General features: G+C 43.6%; 1 protein-coding gene across 14 annotated transcripts in view; it reads left to right on the top strand.

Moving 5' to 3' along the window:
* Positions 1 to 17190, top strand: part of Ncam1 (neural cell adhesion molecule 1) — a 299405-nt gene that overhangs the window by 243622 nt on the left and 38593 nt on the right. For 7 of the 14 annotated variants that reach the window (XM_005347290.3, XM_013346208.2, XM_013346207.2 and 4 more), the window contains exons 8-13: positions 4116 to 4258; positions 10144 to 10173; positions 14552 to 14702; positions 15087 to 15271; positions 15610 to 15706; positions 16032 to 16202. In XM_005347290.3, coding sequence (XP_005347347.1) covers positions 4116 to 4258; positions 10144 to 10173; positions 14552 to 14702; positions 15087 to 15271; positions 15610 to 15706; positions 16032 to 16202 — 777 coding nt within the window. The remainder of the gene's footprint in view (positions 1 to 4115; positions 4259 to 10143; positions 10174 to 14551; positions 14703 to 15086; positions 15272 to 15609; positions 15707 to 16031; positions 16203 to 17190) is intronic. The other 7 variants (XM_013346210.2, XM_013346209.2, XM_005347291.3 and 4 more) reach the window with 1 other exon arrangement.

Below are 17190 nucleotides of genomic sequence, written 5' to 3'. Positions count from 1 at the left end.
GAGCCCATTCAGCTGTCTTGAACTCCTATCTCTCCCCTTTCTGCTTTCTAATCCCTCTTTGGCCTCCTCCCTTCTCTTGGCCTTCTCTATTGGTTGAAGCAACTAGTATAAGATCAAAGAGCATGGTGAAAAGGGGGCAGCCTGACTAGCGCATCTTTCTTCCCTTTTTATTCTTTCCCTTCTAGATTGCTGTTGCGGGTGATCCCCCTAGGTAGGTTTTCTCTGTAGCAGCGAGGCTTAATGGTGTTAAAGGGGAAAGAGAACTACACCTTGCGTAGCAAAGAAGAGATCAAACCTCTGATGGCTTCAGAGTGGGTAGCAGTCAGTATGTAAAGAAGATGACTAAAGCAGAAGCTATTGCTATTGTAGAATGACTCCCAATGATAGAGACCTGCTCTGGCACGTGTTGCTGTAGTTACCAGCTAAGGGCTCCTTTCCTTAAGTAGATGCATTCTACTTAATGGGAAGCTCCATCTCTCTTCTCTGTGGGTCCTTCGGAAAAAGTATGTTTTGCCTCTGCAGATAATTATGCCTGTGCTAATGATCTTGATGTCTCCTGGTGCCATGAGCTGAGACAAGTTCAGTGGAGGCAGAAGCCTTGGTTATCTGACACTTAACTAAGGCAGAACTTGTGGGTAATAGCAAGAGACCCATGGGGGCTGAAGGAGAAAGTCTAGGAGCTCTCCTTGAGAGAGACCCTCCCAGACACTGTTGACCCTGGAGTGGACATGGCTGTTGCTGAGTGGCAATCCGCAGGACAGTGGACTGACTAGTCCTCACAGGATCGTGAGGAGGGTGGTGGCTTGCATGAGGAATGTTCCACATGGACTCAGGCATTTGGACCCTAAGCCCCAGTTGTTGGTACTGTTTGGAGAAGTTTAGAAAGTATGGCTCTACAGTCACTGGAGGTAGGATTTGAGCATGTATAGCCTTACCTTGCTTCCAGTTGACTCTCTGCTTGGTTTAAAAGATGTGCTGGCTCAATTTCCTGCTCCTGCTGCTCTTCCTAATGCTTGCTGCAAAGAGTTCACCAGGAGGGACTCTATTCCTCTGGAGCCATAAGCCAGAACAAATCTTTCTTCTATAAATTGTCTTGGTCATGGCGATTTATTACAGCCACAGAAACTAGCTCATGCAAGGAGAGATGCAACCATTGGAGGCGCTAAGTCTCGGCGAGGCAGGGAAACCAGAGAAGAATGCTATAAAACCCAGGAGCGCTTGCAGAACTTAAGCTGGAGCAAGGACAATGGGAAGATGAAACTCGGAGAGATTCCCTCTTGGGCTAGCCGCAAAGGGAGGGAATCTTTTACAAGCAAGAGCCACTACACTCTTCATAAGTCCCTGTTTGCCTAGTAGTGCTTTCTGTCTTCACGTAATTATTTAGAGCATACTTGTATTGCATTTCTGTTGCTTAGATAGAATCCTAAGACCAAAAACAAGCAAAAAAAAATAGAGGAGAAGGGGGATTATTTGGGTTTATAGTGGATATGGTCCATCATGGTTGGGAATGTGTGATATCAGGAACATGAGACTAGCCTGGCAATCAGGAAACAGATCACATGTCATCTACATACAGGAAGCAGACAAGGAATAGGAAGTGGGGTTGAGCTATAAAATCTCCACCCCCAGTGATGTACTTCCTTCAGCAAAGCTCTACCTCCTAAAACTGCCATAACCTTCACAAACAGCATCACCAGCAGGGGCTAAGTGTTCAAACCTATGAGCCTCCTAGGGGCATTTAATAAACCTCACCACCTGTGATGGCTCTGCCTTCCTCTAGCGCTGACAACAACGCTGCTTCCAGAGGCAGAGAATAGAATCATTCCTTCCAAAACTCTGTTGCCTATACAAAGTTAGTCTTTGTTAATAATATGTTGCTGGCACTTGTTTTTATTTCTAGCACTTTGGAAGGCAAGATGATCTCTGTGAGTTTGAGGCCACACTGGTCTCAACGCAAATTATAGGCTATCCAAAACTATATAGTGAGTCCCTGTAAAAACAAAATAACAACGACAACAACAAAAAAACCTTGTAGAAAAATGTGGTTTCCCTTTCGCTAAACACTTGTATAATATAATCTTTGTAGCCATCTAGGAGATAGTGACACACAAACCAAATGTTAATAGATGTTACCTGACCCTTCTGTTACTTCCTCTCTCTCTGACAAGACAAAGTGCTGAGGGCCAGGAGCAGGTCAAAAGCTCTGTCTATGTCTCAGACTCTTTACATTCAGTGTCCAGAAATTAGAGCATGGTAGCCAGCTGGTTCCAGCCCCCAAAGTCATCATTTAGAGAATCTATGTGGGGTTTTTTTCTTTTGTTTGTTTTGTTTTTCAAGACAGAGTTTCTTTCTGTAAGACCGGACTGGCCTCGAAATCACGGAGATCCACTACCTCTGCCTTCCCAGTGCTGGAATTACCTGTTCTTCTCTATGTCTCTTGTCCTTTTCCTTTTCCTTTGGTCACTTTGGTAATGTAGAGATTCAACTTCTATTTCACCTTGATTTTGCTTTGCTTTATTTTACCCTCTAAAAGTTAGTGTTTGATACTAGTGAACCCTCCTTCCATGTGATGTAAGTTCAGACCTCCTGCAAGGCATCTTTATCAAGGTAAGACATAAAGTCTTCCTATAGAAAGGTTCAGCTGGAGCTCCTGAACTCTATCATCTCAACAGCATTTGGCCATACTGGATTAACATTTGTCCATGTGCCAGACATGAGACAATAATTTGCTAAATGTCCTGTTAGTAATGTTAAGAAACCATGTGAACTATTCTGGTGATTTTTTTTTAAATTTGGTCTGGAAGCAAGCCATTTGTCACTGATTCCAGTTTATTGAAGCATCATGGAAGACTTCAGTATAGATCTTCTCAGGCCATATTTTCTTAGTTGACTTGCCATTACTATGAATTTGAATAGAAAGGGAAGATAGTGATTTCACAAGCTACCTGTCATTTTGGCTTTGTGTCTTTTTTACCTCACCTTTTTCTCCAGTAGTGAAGTAAGTTATTTGCGCAGCCTTATCTCTTCCCTTCTATGGAAGGTTTAGCAATTTCTGAGTATAATTGTTTTAAATTAGGAAAATTCAATTTTCTCTGATGTTTTCACATTAAATGCAGCTTTGGAAGGTGTGTGTTCTTTGCATTACTTTAAACATTTGGAAAATGATAATGAAATCAGTTCAGCTTCTCTCCTTCCTGTCTTCAGCCTACCCTGAAGCACATAACCAAAATTTCCACCTCAAGGTTTTCTCCATTCTAGAATTCCACCGAGGTTATTCTTTTTGGGGTGCACTGACCACTCCATGGCTCCAACAAGATTCCACCCATGAGCATCCCTGGTTTATTGGTAAAACCGCAGTGCTGAATCTCTCCTCCCCTCTCTTTCCCTTTGCCCCGCCTCTCCTCCTTTCCCTTCCCCTTTGCCCCACCTCTCCTGCCCTCCCTTCCCCTTTGCGCCAACTTTCTTCCCCTCCCCTCCCTTTCCCCCTACCTCTCCTCCCCTCCCCCTTTTCCCCACCTCTCCTCCCCTCCCTTCTCCTTTCCCCCACCTATCCTCCACTCCTTTCCCCCCTCTCCTCCCTTCCCTTCCTCTTTGCCCCACCTCTCCTGCCCTCCCTTCCCCTTTGCGCCAACTCTCTTCCCCTCCCCTCCCTTTCCCCCTACCTCTCCTCCCCTCCTTTCCCCTTTCCCCCACCTCTCCTCCTTTCCCTTCCTCTTTGCCCCACCTCTCCTCCCCTCCCTTCCCTTTTGTACCTTTCCTTTCTTTCAAGAATTTTTCTGAGCTTAGAATGATTCCATTCCACCCAAATTTCACCTGCTGAAAACTTCATGGCCCAGCCGCAAAGCCATCTCCCTGTGAAGGTTTGAGCCAGCACAGCACTCTCCTGCAGCAGGCTTCAAGCACCTTATTGGCTATATATTCCAGAGGATGTTTATCTGACTGTTTCAATGTTACCAGCACCTTTAGGGGCTCAGTTCCATGCCCCTACTATACCCAGAATTGAGCCTTATATTTAGTAAATAAGAAACCTTTTTAAATGGGTACACGTTATCACTTAAATCCCAAAGAGCAAAATAACCAGATAAACTCATGGAAACGATTGTTTTTCTTTTCAGCAAAGCCCAAAATCACCTATGTAGAGAATCAGACGGCCATGGAACTGGAGGAGCAAGTCACTCTTACCTGTGAAGCGTCAGGAGACCCCATCCCCTCCATCACCTGGAGAACTTCCACCCGAAACATCAGCAGTGAAGAAAAGGTACAATGTCACCCAAGAGTTTCAGGGCTGTGGAACACAGACTTGAAGCACCTCAAGTCTACCCCAGGCCCGGTTCTCTTTGGCATGTGGCAAGATGGGATGTGGTCATCCGTAGCCACAGTACATCCTGCAACCTCCCTCCCCCAGCCTGCCTGGATGTGGTCTACTCAGCATCCTCTCACAGTGGGATGGGCACTGTTCCCTGTCTAGATCACCAGGGGCATGTTGGCAGTGGGCATGGTCAAGTTAGACGTGTTGGGGAGGAGGCAACAGTGAATTTCTGATCTACGCTTATGGAATTGTGAGGACTCAGGACAAACAAGATTCTGGGGCATCAGATGATGCTGTCATCAGCTCAGACGCACCCAGAAAAGAGTCTCCCAGAAACAGCAGGGATCAGGATGAATCTATTAACTCTCTTCCTCGCGTCTCATATATTCATGCTGCACGCACTCTGTGCACAAAAGCTTGGTTGCCTTTGTGTCTGCCTGTATTCTTGGTCACATTTGGATTCCATTTTGTTCTAAAGGCAAAAATAATTAGCAGTTTCTAGATGATGGTACTTATAGCTGGGTTCGGCAATGTACTCACCAGAGTTTAAGAATATGGTAGTAACTCCCTGACAAGACAAAATGACTTAGAACATTTAGCTTTAAGGTGCATGTATCTGTGAGCCATTAGAAAGCTATCTTTATTACTGGTGATATATAAACATTGGGGTGACCACCACCCCAAATCATGCTTTGCTACTGAGTGAGCTAAAAACAAACAAACTAACAAATAAGAAGAAAGGGCTACATTGCAAAGCAACACAGTAGAACACATGGCCCTAAATTCAATCTGAAGCAGTATATATAGGAAAAATACTGTGGTTTTATGGCACCTTTCCAATATTATTTTTCAGCTCCTATAGTAATAGGCTTTGTTTTAGTTGGTCAAAGCTTGGTTGCCTACTCAGGAGTAATAGCCATAGTCTTAAAGAGTATGCATAATGGATTGCCTATTGACCAGAATGTCAAAAAATGATAGATATACACTGCTCCACAAACATCTAGAAACAAACTGAAATAAAGCCAACGGGAGAATGTTAAGTAGCAGGGCAAAAAGTAGAATTTGCATTTGAGGAGCTGATTTCTACCTCGGTGACAGAAAGCTAAGCAAAATCTAAAGGAACAGAAAGCTCTCTTCCAAATAGCCATTACTCTTTTTGCAAGTTTGATACCCAGAATTAAATCCAACTTAATATAAACTCAACTAAGGAACTGCTAAATATTTTTGAAACTCGCATATGCTGTTTGATCTGCAAAAGCCAGCTAAATTAAGAATTTAGGTGTTTACTTCAATACTTTCTTTATCAACACTGTAATTCAATTTCCAGCTATGATTTTGGCTTCCTTTGTGTGTTACATGGACCCAATGTACATTTCAGGGCTTAATCCACATGGGCACTGCTGGGCCAGTCTTTCTATATTAGATTTCAAAGTAGATTTGTCCAGGTGACCCAGTATGTATCTCTCTGACCTACAGTGAAGGACGAAACATCTATTTCGGATAAATGACATTTTTAAGTTCTGTGTCTTTTCTAGAAATAGCTCAACAGTTAAACTAGACAAGAAAGATTATTAAGATTTGTGCCTACTTGGGGTTTGTCTTTAATAGGTTGGCACTTTTGGCTCATACCTATGATTTCATTTTTATAAAATGATAATAAATAGCTAGGAAATAGTATGCACTCATATTCCCTAAATATTGAGACTGAAGATATCATGAAAAAAATCTCAAGCCCTGCTGGGATTGATAAAAAAAAAAAACTCAGTTTTCTATTGACCATCTGTCTTGATCTGAGATAACTGTTTAAGCCCATCACAGATTAGATCACAGTTTCTTTTACTGTAGACTAGCTTCAGGTTTGCTTGAAGAGTCGTTCATGGAGCCTGAGTCCGTCAGTGTCTGAACAGTCCTCCGGAGAGGTTCACCATGCTTTCACATCAATGTATTTGCTTAAACAAAATCTTACATGATAAAAGTTGCTGCTTCTACTAATTAAATATTGGCATCAGAGCTTGATGCCAATCTGATATTGTAGATGGCTAGTAACCATGAAATGTGGTCTGTCTGTGAGCGAGTCGAGTTCTAATTCAAGTCATTTTTACTCTGGCAACCTCCCTCCCATTCTTTCCTACCTCAAGTTGCATTATATATAATTATGTATTGAGATCACCAGCACCATTGAATTATAGGAGTAAAGAAAATAATTTGTTAAATTGGGGTGCTCAGCTAGGCAGGTCACAAAGGTACCCATTTATCTAATGAGTGAAACGAATGATTGCCCTCAGCATTAAGTCCTCTAGAACTGCAGCTAAAAGATAGTTTAGGAAGAGCCTTTTGGGGTGATGTGGTTCCACCTGACTTGCTCTCTAGCATCCTTGCCAGGCCACTCAGCCCCCACCTGTCACGTGATGGTTATGACATTGCAAAGGGCTGTTGTCTTTGCCCCTTCCACGACTCGGAACCCTCCACCTCTGCCACTCAGAATCTGAGTCACTGAAATAGAAGCTGCAGCTCATCTTCCTTCAACAGCCGCCCAGAATTCTCCAGTGTCTCGTATGTCGGGATTTCTACACCCTGATGGCTGTCCTATCCCTTAATAGCTTCAGTTCACTAACCCTCAATAAAACCTTGCCGCCCCCCTGTAACCTGAACAGAGTCAGTGGAGTTATCATCATGATCTAGATACATCACATAGTTAGGGTAGCCTTAGGCCTTGAGTCATGTCATATCATGGTCGCCTAGAATATGGAGGTCTATACTATGAACTACATTTAGGTGACTTATCTCTTGTCGCCTTCTCATGAAATTGACTGCATAAGCAGCAATGAAAAATTGTGTATGTATTTCATTTGTTGCAGCTTTCTTTCTCAGCCTCAGTCATGTTGACCATTTAGGAAGACTCTCCCTTCGCTCGGACTGTCCGATGCATTGCAAGATATCTATCATTTTTCACCACCCTCCAACACCAGTAACCAATTGTAATTATTACTAAAACTCTCCCTGCCCAGAGAACTACTGTCTCAGACCATCTTTCCATTGGCATTAGCTGTTCATGAGAATTTTACTTACAAATCTGGAAGTTGGAATATTTCTTCTCAGCTTGATCCCCTTATGTTATATCTGCATGTTAAACGTAATGAAGTAGGACAGTCAGTGGTGACCCCAGCACTAAGCGTAATGTTCAAGGGTAGGTAGCTCAGCCGTTTTCCCCGTGCAGCTGTCACCTGACATTTGTTTTAGTATTGCTTGCAAACCTATGTGAGTCCTTACTCAAAATATCTAAGCTGTTGATGAAAATATTGACTGGGACAAGGTCCAAGCTCAGAGACCTCAGATTCCCTCTGTGTCAGTGGCTCCGAAAGTGATGGGCTTGGTGTGTCAGTGCAATGGTGCTCTTCTCTATTTCTGGTAGATTTCGTTGGAGGTTCAGGTTCCTTGAGCAAGGAGTATAAGTAAATTAAACCAGCTTTGTCTTCCACATCATTGATTGGCTATAGCACTGCCCTTCCAGTTAGATTTCACCTACAGACCCGTAGTGACTTGTTAATAGAGTATCAGAGTCCTTCTTCCTTATAAAAGGAAAGAAGAAATGAATTCAAAATGAGTATAATCACACTATGCCCTTGATTATGTCTCTGTACTGAGTCTCATCCTAGTTGGAGAAAGTCGCATCAATTCGCTAAGCTTCAGCCAATGGAGTTGGTTTAGATTAGCAACTAGTAATAGCTAAGATGGGTGTGATTGTTTGGATGGCAGGTATTAGTGAGGTAGACCAAATGTCCAATCATTATCATCCTGAGACAAAGGGGAGAGTGAGTATCATCGCGGGTTAGTTTTCACAGGTATGTGAAGGTGTTTGTGATGCTAGAGAAGATTAAGCATCTGTGTCGTGTCAGCCCTCATCCTAGACAGAGTTATCATAAAAATTGCCAGGTGCTTGAGTTTGCTAAGTTCCAGGCACCATTTACATATTGAATGAGATGCAGGGATTATGATCTGCATACTCAATCCCTGGGATAAAGAAAGCCATCCGTCATTTGCTATTTGGGTGTCTCTGTGCCTTGAGATGACTCTAAAGAAGGGTATGTGAGTCCTTTGCCACTAAGGATTAAAAAGAGTGAGGAGCTAGATCAGAACAGACAAAGTGTCCACAAATAAGAGAGACCTTTGGAAATTCTGAGTTCTTTTGAAGTCCAACCTTTCTTTTCACTAGGGAGAATTCCTGATTGGGTACAAGCTCAGTGTCCACTTTTAAACATCAGGAAATGTTTTGCCTGGACTGGTCAGAGCCTGATCTAAGATACAGTGAATGTATCTAGGGAATGCTTAACACGAGGGAAGAAGGACTTTAATTTACATATATAAACTACTAGATATATTTATGTAATAACAAAAGATAAGTGTTGAAACAACTAAACACTAGCAACACTTGCAGCATATTCATCATAGCATAAATGTTTCCTAAGTGTATAGATTTGAATATCACATTGCATTAAAATGGGACGCGCCTTTACCAAATTGTTGGAGCAAGACAGACATTTGCTGCATTCCGCCAGGGAAGAATTAGGTTAAGCTACCAGAAACCTGTGTCCCTAACAACAGCTTATTTTAAAAGCCATAGACCACTAGTGATTTGGGATTGAGACCCTGAAGATTCCAATTTGAAAACAAATAATCATATGTAATCTAACCCCATTAAAAAAAAATAAACGTCTTGATGACACAGCCCTGGTATGTGACAAACAAGCTTTCTAGTATTGTAGAATTGTCAACTATAGCTGACATGTTGGCCCACTGTGACTTTGGCCTAGCATGTTCTTCGTTCGCATTTCCTCCTGCATCCCAACACTATGTAATGTAACATTTCCATCCTCGTGTCTCACAAAAGCACCTTGCATTTCATGAACTTACTGTTTGCTAACTCATTCACATCCCCTGTCTCTCGCATCTTTTGTGTCCTTTGCCATCTGAACATCAAAGACAGTCAGTCAGGAATGCCACCAACGGAAAGATCATACAACTCTGATGTCTTTGACTCAGAGTTTGAAAACAGAAAGCTTAAGCAGAGAAGATTTTATGTGCTGGATAAATTAACAAATCCAGCCTTGAGAAGAAAGTTCCCTAAATCCTCATGTGTGTGACTTTTCACACTCTCTCCCCTCTCTCATTAGTGGTGAGTTGGATGGAGAGGGTCCATGTTTCCATCAAAATGCTATCTGGGAACTTTCTATCTTTAATCAATAAAGCCCCATTGTCAACACCCGGGATTTAGTATCCTCAGAGCTTCCTGACCCATAGTCTCAAAGACTTTCATACTCACACACTCATTGTGTCTCTCTGCTCTTTGCTTTGTTCTTTTTTAAAAAAATAACTTCTAATTAAATGCATGCTGAGTTGTAAAATGCATGGGCATTAAATGGCTTAAGTATGTGTGTGGTAATCTGTTTAAAATATTCAGAGGAAAAAAATCTACTTTCTGAGTAACCCTCAATTATTTCATAAGAATGGATAGTGCCCTCAAATATTACGAAGACCGCTTAAGATGGTTTGCATAGGAGGAGCTGAATAGTCTGCTTGTATCCATAAATATATCCTCAGGGCTTAATTCACCTTTGATTTAGACATTTTAATATGCATAAGAGGGAGGGGAAGCTGAACATCAGCTAAGTTCTGAATTAAATTTGGGGGATAGTCATGGTCATTGAAAGTGGGCTTTGAAAAAATTTCTGACTTAAAAGGAAGCTGCATGTGCACGGAATGCAGTATGGGTTCTCTAAAGCAACATGTGACATTTTACTGCCTTCTTGTTGTGTTTTATATCTTGTTCTCTCCAGGCTTCGTGGACTCGACCAGAGAAGCAAGAGGTATAGCTTACCTGACCACTAGCCAGTCTCTAGCTCTGAAAGCATGTCAGTTTAACTCACCATCACAGTCAATAACCAACCAGACTTGCTAACCTAATGAGCACTTTAGTTAAAGAGTAGGTCCATAGCCATAGACATCACCTAGCAATAGTGTCTTTTTTTTTTTAGGATGAGCAAGCAAGCTGTGTTGGGAGTGGAGGAACAAATCCTTATTATTTCCTAAAACAGGACCTTATTCTCTTACTGGTGCTGGTCAAATCATACCCAGGTCATTGTACTGATAAAAATAAATTGCCCCAATTCCCAAGCCAGGCATTTTGAAATAATAATAATAAAAAAAAATCAACTCTCCTTTGGTGGCTGTGGCTCTGGACCTTAAAGTCACAGAGTGAGTGATCTAAAACCCACTCGGCCCTTTCCTTTCCAGCTCAACTCATCTTGTTGCTCACTTATTTGATAATGACTGGCCTTGGTAAATTATCACACTGCATTTCCTGTCAAAAGCAATGCCAACGACATCTTTCACAGGTTTCTCCAAATCGTTCAACGAATCTGTTATTTTTATGGAGCATTAAATGTGTACGATTGGAGTGATTTGGCACAAATGGGTTTATGTTTTGTAAAGTTGGTAGCATTTAGTTTTTGGAATTTCCTTGCGTGTTGCTTCAGTCTAGGTGACACGGGACTCAGGTGGAAAACTGAAGCTAAGCATTAACCTTTCTATCTCATTGCACTACTTGGAGACCCTTCATATGATCATGCCTGATATTGTTTACCTTATTCATGTAACTATAAGTGACCAATGGGAACATAAAAACCAGTTGTCCCGGGACCAGGGAGATAGGGCTCAGTCAGGAAAGTGATTGCCACACCAGGACCTGATACTGCTCTTCAGCACTCATAGTAGAAGCAAAACATGGTGTTTTGTGCTTGTAATCTCCGCACTGGGGAGGAACAGACTAACAGATCCACGGGGCTCATTGGCCAGCTAGTCTTACCTCATCAATAAGCCCTAGATCCCAGCGAGAGGCTTTTTCTGGAAAAACAGAGTGGATGGTTCCTGAAGAATGACACTTGGGTTTGACTTCTAGCTTCCACATAGACATACAAATGTGCATGTGTATATATACAAACACACACGCACATACACACACACACACACACACACACACACACACACAGAGCAACTGTATGAGATTAAAACATCTAATTTGTGAATGTTTTCTGTTAAATTCCCTTTTGTGTCCTTCTCCAAATGGAGCTTTAATACCCCAATTTACAATCCCAGAAGACGATCCAGCAGTTCAATAGGCTCTATATTTTAATTCAGTGAGTGTACCCTCTTAGTCTTTCTGGGTGATAACCATTCAGAACACTTAGCATATGACCCGTATTCAGGTCATAACCTTAAATATTGAATGCCGCTTAATAGTTAAAAGTTGTTCACCTGACTCCTGGCAGGGACATTCATTTCTGTACCCGAGCAGTCTGCCATCGTCAAATCTAGTTCATCTCTGTAATGTGCCTTCCTTGATGATATGACATGGGGACTGTTGTTAAAGCACATGTCCCCATTGAAATGCTTCCCTCCTGTGACCTTGAAATTACTTTGTGTTGTCATAGGCTAAGTGTTGAGTGTGTTATTGCCCCTAAACTATGGCCCCATTGGCACTGGGAAGGGAGAGAGGAGGGTTAATGATGGGCTGGCTCCCACAGCTACAGGGCTCATTCTGCTTTGCCTTGTGTGTCTTCTCCTGTCATCCTGAGCTAGACCTGGCTTGAGGAGTCACTGCAGTTTATCAGGGAACATTAAGGAGATTTTAAATGGATTATCATTATAAGTGGAAATAGTAGGTTTACTCCCAGGAAAGCGTACACCCCCACCCCATTTACCAGAAGTGTCTTTCATCTTGAATGCTTCATTTTGGACATAATTGACTTTCAAGTGAATGCTACCCATGGGGCTCAGAAGTTCCATTTTCTCCTGTTTGACTCATTTAGAGATGGAGACCATAGGCCAGATGAGTGTAAAGACTGGCTTCTGTTGTGGCCATGTTCTTTCTGCATGCTCTGAAAGGCTTAACTCTTTGATCTGGTAAAAGGGAGAGAATAGTTTTTCTGAGAACAATTAGAGTCACAAATATTTTCTTAAAGAGAGAGAAGGATCTCATTGCTGTAGTATTTTTGTTTCACTCGTACCTGAGCGCACTGCTCCCTCTGGGGGAACTCGAGTGGTCAGCAGGACTTTTGGTTGACATGTCTTATGAGTGTATCCCTGTGCCAGAGGAAATTCTTTCAGGATGAGATAGCCCAATCACACTGGAGTCCGTTAGTATATCCTCCAAGGGATAACTGGACATCTGGTGGAGAATCCCATCATCAAACTTGCAGTGAGCCGCTACAAAATAAGAAATCCCTATAGAGAATTGCCTACTGGTGTGAGGACATCATTAAATGACAGAAATCTCCAACAGGGAAATGTAGGCAAGGAGACCAGGTTTAAAAAATAAGCAAACCAAGAAAGAGTATGTACAGTCTTTGCAGGAGATTGTCTTCAGACATGTCTGAGCGGATGCTGTTCATCCCTTGCTTCCGTGACAATGCTCTTACCTGTGTGACTCTCCTTACCTCCTTTTCATGGGCTCATGTTCTCTTGGATTCCTGAGAATTATATATATGGTAGTCCCTGGACAAGCCTGGTCTGGGTCACAAATCCTCACAGTTCATCCCACAGTTGACAAGACCCTATGTGGATCTTCAGTCTCTTCTCCTTCAATTATGCCATGCTTTAGGCAGAGAGGAGTGACAATGACCAGCAAATGAAGCCAGCTTTTTACAGCTACCTACAAGAATGGCATCATGCTCTCAGTGTCTCTAAATCAGACTGATGGGTGAAGATTGTGTTTGACATATAAAAATAGTGACTAAGATAGTCCACTATCAGCCTACAAGAAACAGAGTCCTAGGACCTAGCATCTCCAATAAACTGAATGTCTCTAGGCTCTCTGGGACCGTCTCCTGTCACCTCTCATTAATGTGTACCATATCCTAGGTACACATTAATTCTTGACCAACAAGCCTCCCCTATTTCCAGGTCAAATAGGAACACCAGGGCATCCATTCCTGAGAGAAAGAGATGCAGAGAGCTGTAGGCACAGATGGTTTTCCTTGGCCCTTCCCTCCCTTGTTGGAAGCATGTTTTAGCTCCCAGATACAACTCAGATAACTGAAGCGGACCTGATCCAAATGGTGTAGATCACTGGTAGTAAAGGGACTTTGTGACAGAGATCTGCTGTCACTGTGGTGCAAGGCCAGTGAGATCTCTCTCTTCAACTTCCTGGACTGACTGACAAAAGACATTGCAATTCTGCCTCCCAGGCTTCCGATCCAGCATGTTGACAGAAACTCAAGTTATGTCATTTAATTCTCTGAAGATCAAACCTGATACCTTGGCAGATGTAGTCCTTGCCTCTCATCCATCTCTACTATGAATCTTGTGCTGGATTTAATGTGGTGTCCCAGCTTGCACAAAATAGGGTTCTTCTTCAGTTTATCAGTTGGCAGGGAACTCTGGCCCAGGGGCACATACCTAGACCCTTGGAGGGCTGGCTCCCCTTTTGCTTAGAATGTCAAGGAGGGAACCCTTGCAAATTCTCTACTAACCATTGCCTAGGGATTGTGTGCTCATTCATTTCTTGTGAGTCTGGAGACTCAGTGAACTAATGGCAGTATCAAAGACTAGAGATGGTTGCAGGCTTTGGTACAAAGGATCCTGGATGAGTCTAGGACTCTCTTTGCACTGTATTTTGAGAGAAGACTTTCAGCTCAGCAGTGCCTGAGCTTTGACTTGTTTTCCCATTAAGAATGATGATTGTCTTGCTATCAAGTGTCCAAGGAAGAGACACAGCTACAGGAAGGACATTCCTTTCCTAACATCTGGGTCATTGGCATTCCCTAGTACACATTCACACACCATGGACCTGGGTGTGGGGGAGTCAGACTAGAGAGGAAGGACGGGGCAAGTGCCAGTTCCTCAGGATCTCAAAAGGCAAGGCCTTGCTAGAGTTTGTGCCTTGCTGCAATTTCTGTGCAAGACTTTTACTTCCATTTTAATACATCTCGAACTAGTCTTGGGTGGCCTTACTATGCTCCAAACTGATCGAGTCCCATTTTCTGTTTGAACTATGGTAACGCTCTTGCTCTGTTCCCACACTCTCCCCCATTATAAAATAGGTGAAGTGAGATTAGAAGTTGACATAGAAAAGACACTAGAGACCGGTCACAGACAAGCCATGACCTTGTCTCCTAGACCCATGCTGCTCTAGCTCTGCCCTCTGCCTCACCTCAGACTCTGATGCTGTCCCTTTCCTCTTGGCAGACTCTGGATGGACACATGGTGGTCCGCAGCCATGCTCGTGTGTCCTCCCTGACCCTGAAGAGCATCCAGTACACAGATGCTGGAGAGTACATCTGCACTGCCAGCAACACCATTGGTCAGGACTCGCAGTCCATGTACCTTGAAGTTCAATGTAAGGAACGGCCGGGGAAGAATGGGTGGGGGAGGAGCCATGAAGGATCAGGATGCTGGAGACCCAGGAGCTTCAGCTTAGCTAGCAAGTTCCATCATGTTCATTCCCCGAGGCTGTTGGTCCTCAACTGTTTCAGAGCTATGCCCCCACGTACACACACACACACACACACACACACACACACACCATCCCCAAACTAATCATCCATGCTGAGTCTTCTCAAGCAGAACATGGGTACACATGAATTCCAAAATGTCCCAGAGCTCTACTGGTCTAAGAACCCCCTATGCTTTGGGTCATGCCTACCTTCTCAGTGCCAGAAGACAGGCTGTGGGTCTTCCAAGAAGTGGTAGCTGTTCTGATGCGCATTGTCATTTATTTCAGATGCCCCCAAGCTCCAGGGCCCTGTGGCTGTGTATACTTGGGAAGGGAACCAGGTGAACATCACCTGTGAGGTCTTTGCCTACCCAAGTGCCACAATCTCCTGGTTCCGAGATGGTCAGTTGCTGCCAAGCTCCAACTACAGCAATATCAAGATCTACAACACCCCATCTGCTAGCTACCTGGAGGTGAATTCGGGTGTGGAAAAGGGCAGGGCGGAACATGTGATATTGGGAGGGGTCCCATCACTTCTCCTGCTTCCCTGGCATATCCTGAACTGGGGAACATTGAATGGAGAAGAAACTAAGCCTTTATCTAGGTCTTCATCCTCAGCTTCACTGGTCATAAACACATGGGTAGACTGGGATTGGCAAGTGGAATGTGCCTCTCCTCTGAGCCACTGGGTTCTTTCCTCTGGGATTGATAATATCACCAGATTTATCCTTTCCTAACTGTATCTAAGAAACAAAAATAAGTGTGGCCATCCATGGGACATTTGTAACCCGTGGGATCATTCCTTCTACAGGTAACCCCTGACTCAGAAAATGACTTTGGAAACTACAATTGTACGGCAGTGAACCGCATTGGGCAGGAGTCCTTGGAGTTCATCCTTGTTCAAGCAGGTGAGTGCCCTTCAATGCAACTTCCACAGCATCCCTGCCCTTTCTGGCCCATCCCGTACACTTTAAGATACCAGTGAAGGGGTAGAAGACAGATCCAGGCTGTGAAAAGTCAGATGGTCAAGAAACAGGAAACCACTTAAAGTATGAGAATCTAACTACAGGTTGGGTTGAGAATTTGAAGTGCACTGGGAAAGTAGAATCTCCAAAATCCGAAATTGTTACTATTAGATAGGGATCCCCAAGAGGGAGCAGAAGTGTGGGATATATTTCAAAGTGTAGCCTTGGGCCACATACATGACCTGGGCGTCTATATGAATTCTCACAGACACACCGTCTTCTCCATCCATCGACCGGGTGGAGCCATACTCCAGCACAGCGCAGGTGCAGTTTGATGAGCCAGAGGCCACGGGTGGAGTGCCCATCCTCAAATACAAGGCTGAGTGGAAGTCTCTGGGTGAAGAAGCATGGCATTTCAAGTGGTATGATGCCAAAGAAGGTGAGTCCAGTACATACCGTCCAGTTCTTAAGACCTTTGTTGACCATGTAGGTAGGGGTACGGGCAGGATGCCACTGTCTGCCATCCCATCCAGTTTCCTCCTGAACTAGGAACTCTCCAGCTAGAATTAGATTAGGGTCATGCTTCTATAGAGTTGTTGGCTTTCTGTCCCTTGCTGCTTCAGACCTCATGACGTCACCAGGACAGGCAGAACACCACAGATGCCTCCTAGACAGAAGACCTAATTAGCTGGTGGGGAAAGTGAACGCAAAGCATCTCTGCTCTGCTCTCTGCTTCTTCTCTGATGACACCTGGCCATCCCAGCTTGGTGTCTGTCCCCAGAGACTGTCATGTACTGATGGCAGTAGCCAGGCCAGCAAGATGATGGACCTACTCTGAACCAACCCTGTTTTATCTTCCAAGTTATGTCAATCCAGTGATGCCTTTCAGATTAATCTCTCTCATCTCTCTCTATCTCTCTCTTTCTCTCTCTCTCTTTCCCTCCCTCCCTTCTCTCTCTCAGAGTTAGCATCAAATATCTTTCCTAGATCACTCTCCACCTATATTTTTTGACCCTGAAATTCACGAATGGGCTAGCTGACCAATATGCATCTGTGATCTCTGATTCATCTGTCTCTAGCCCCCCAGTGCTGGGGCTGTGGAGTATACCTCCACCTCATCTTTTACATGACTTCTGGGGGATTCAACTCAGGCCATCATGCATGGGCAGCAGACACTTCACCCACTAAGACATCTCCCCAGCCCCCTCTCTTTTAACATATCACTTCCACTTATATGTTAATTATGGTAAAAATCCACATGAAATGTGGATTTAATCATTTTAAGAGTACAAGTAAGTAGCATTGAGTCATAACCATCACCTCTGTCCATCTTCAGAATATTTCCATGTTCTAATTCCTTTCTCTACCTCCTCTGGTCCCTGGTAACAACCATATTCTCTCTCTCTCTCTCTCTCTCTCTCTCTCTC

The sequence above is a fragment of the Microtus ochrogaster genome, chromosome 5, assembly GCF_000317375.1.
Source record: "Microtus ochrogaster isolate Prairie Vole_2 chromosome 5, MicOch1.0, whole genome shotgun sequence".
Taxonomy (NCBI): domain Eukaryota; kingdom Metazoa; phylum Chordata; class Mammalia; order Rodentia; family Cricetidae; genus Microtus; species Microtus ochrogaster.
Note: the sequence above shows the minus strand (reverse complement) of the source record. Positions and strands in the feature narration are given on the sequence as shown.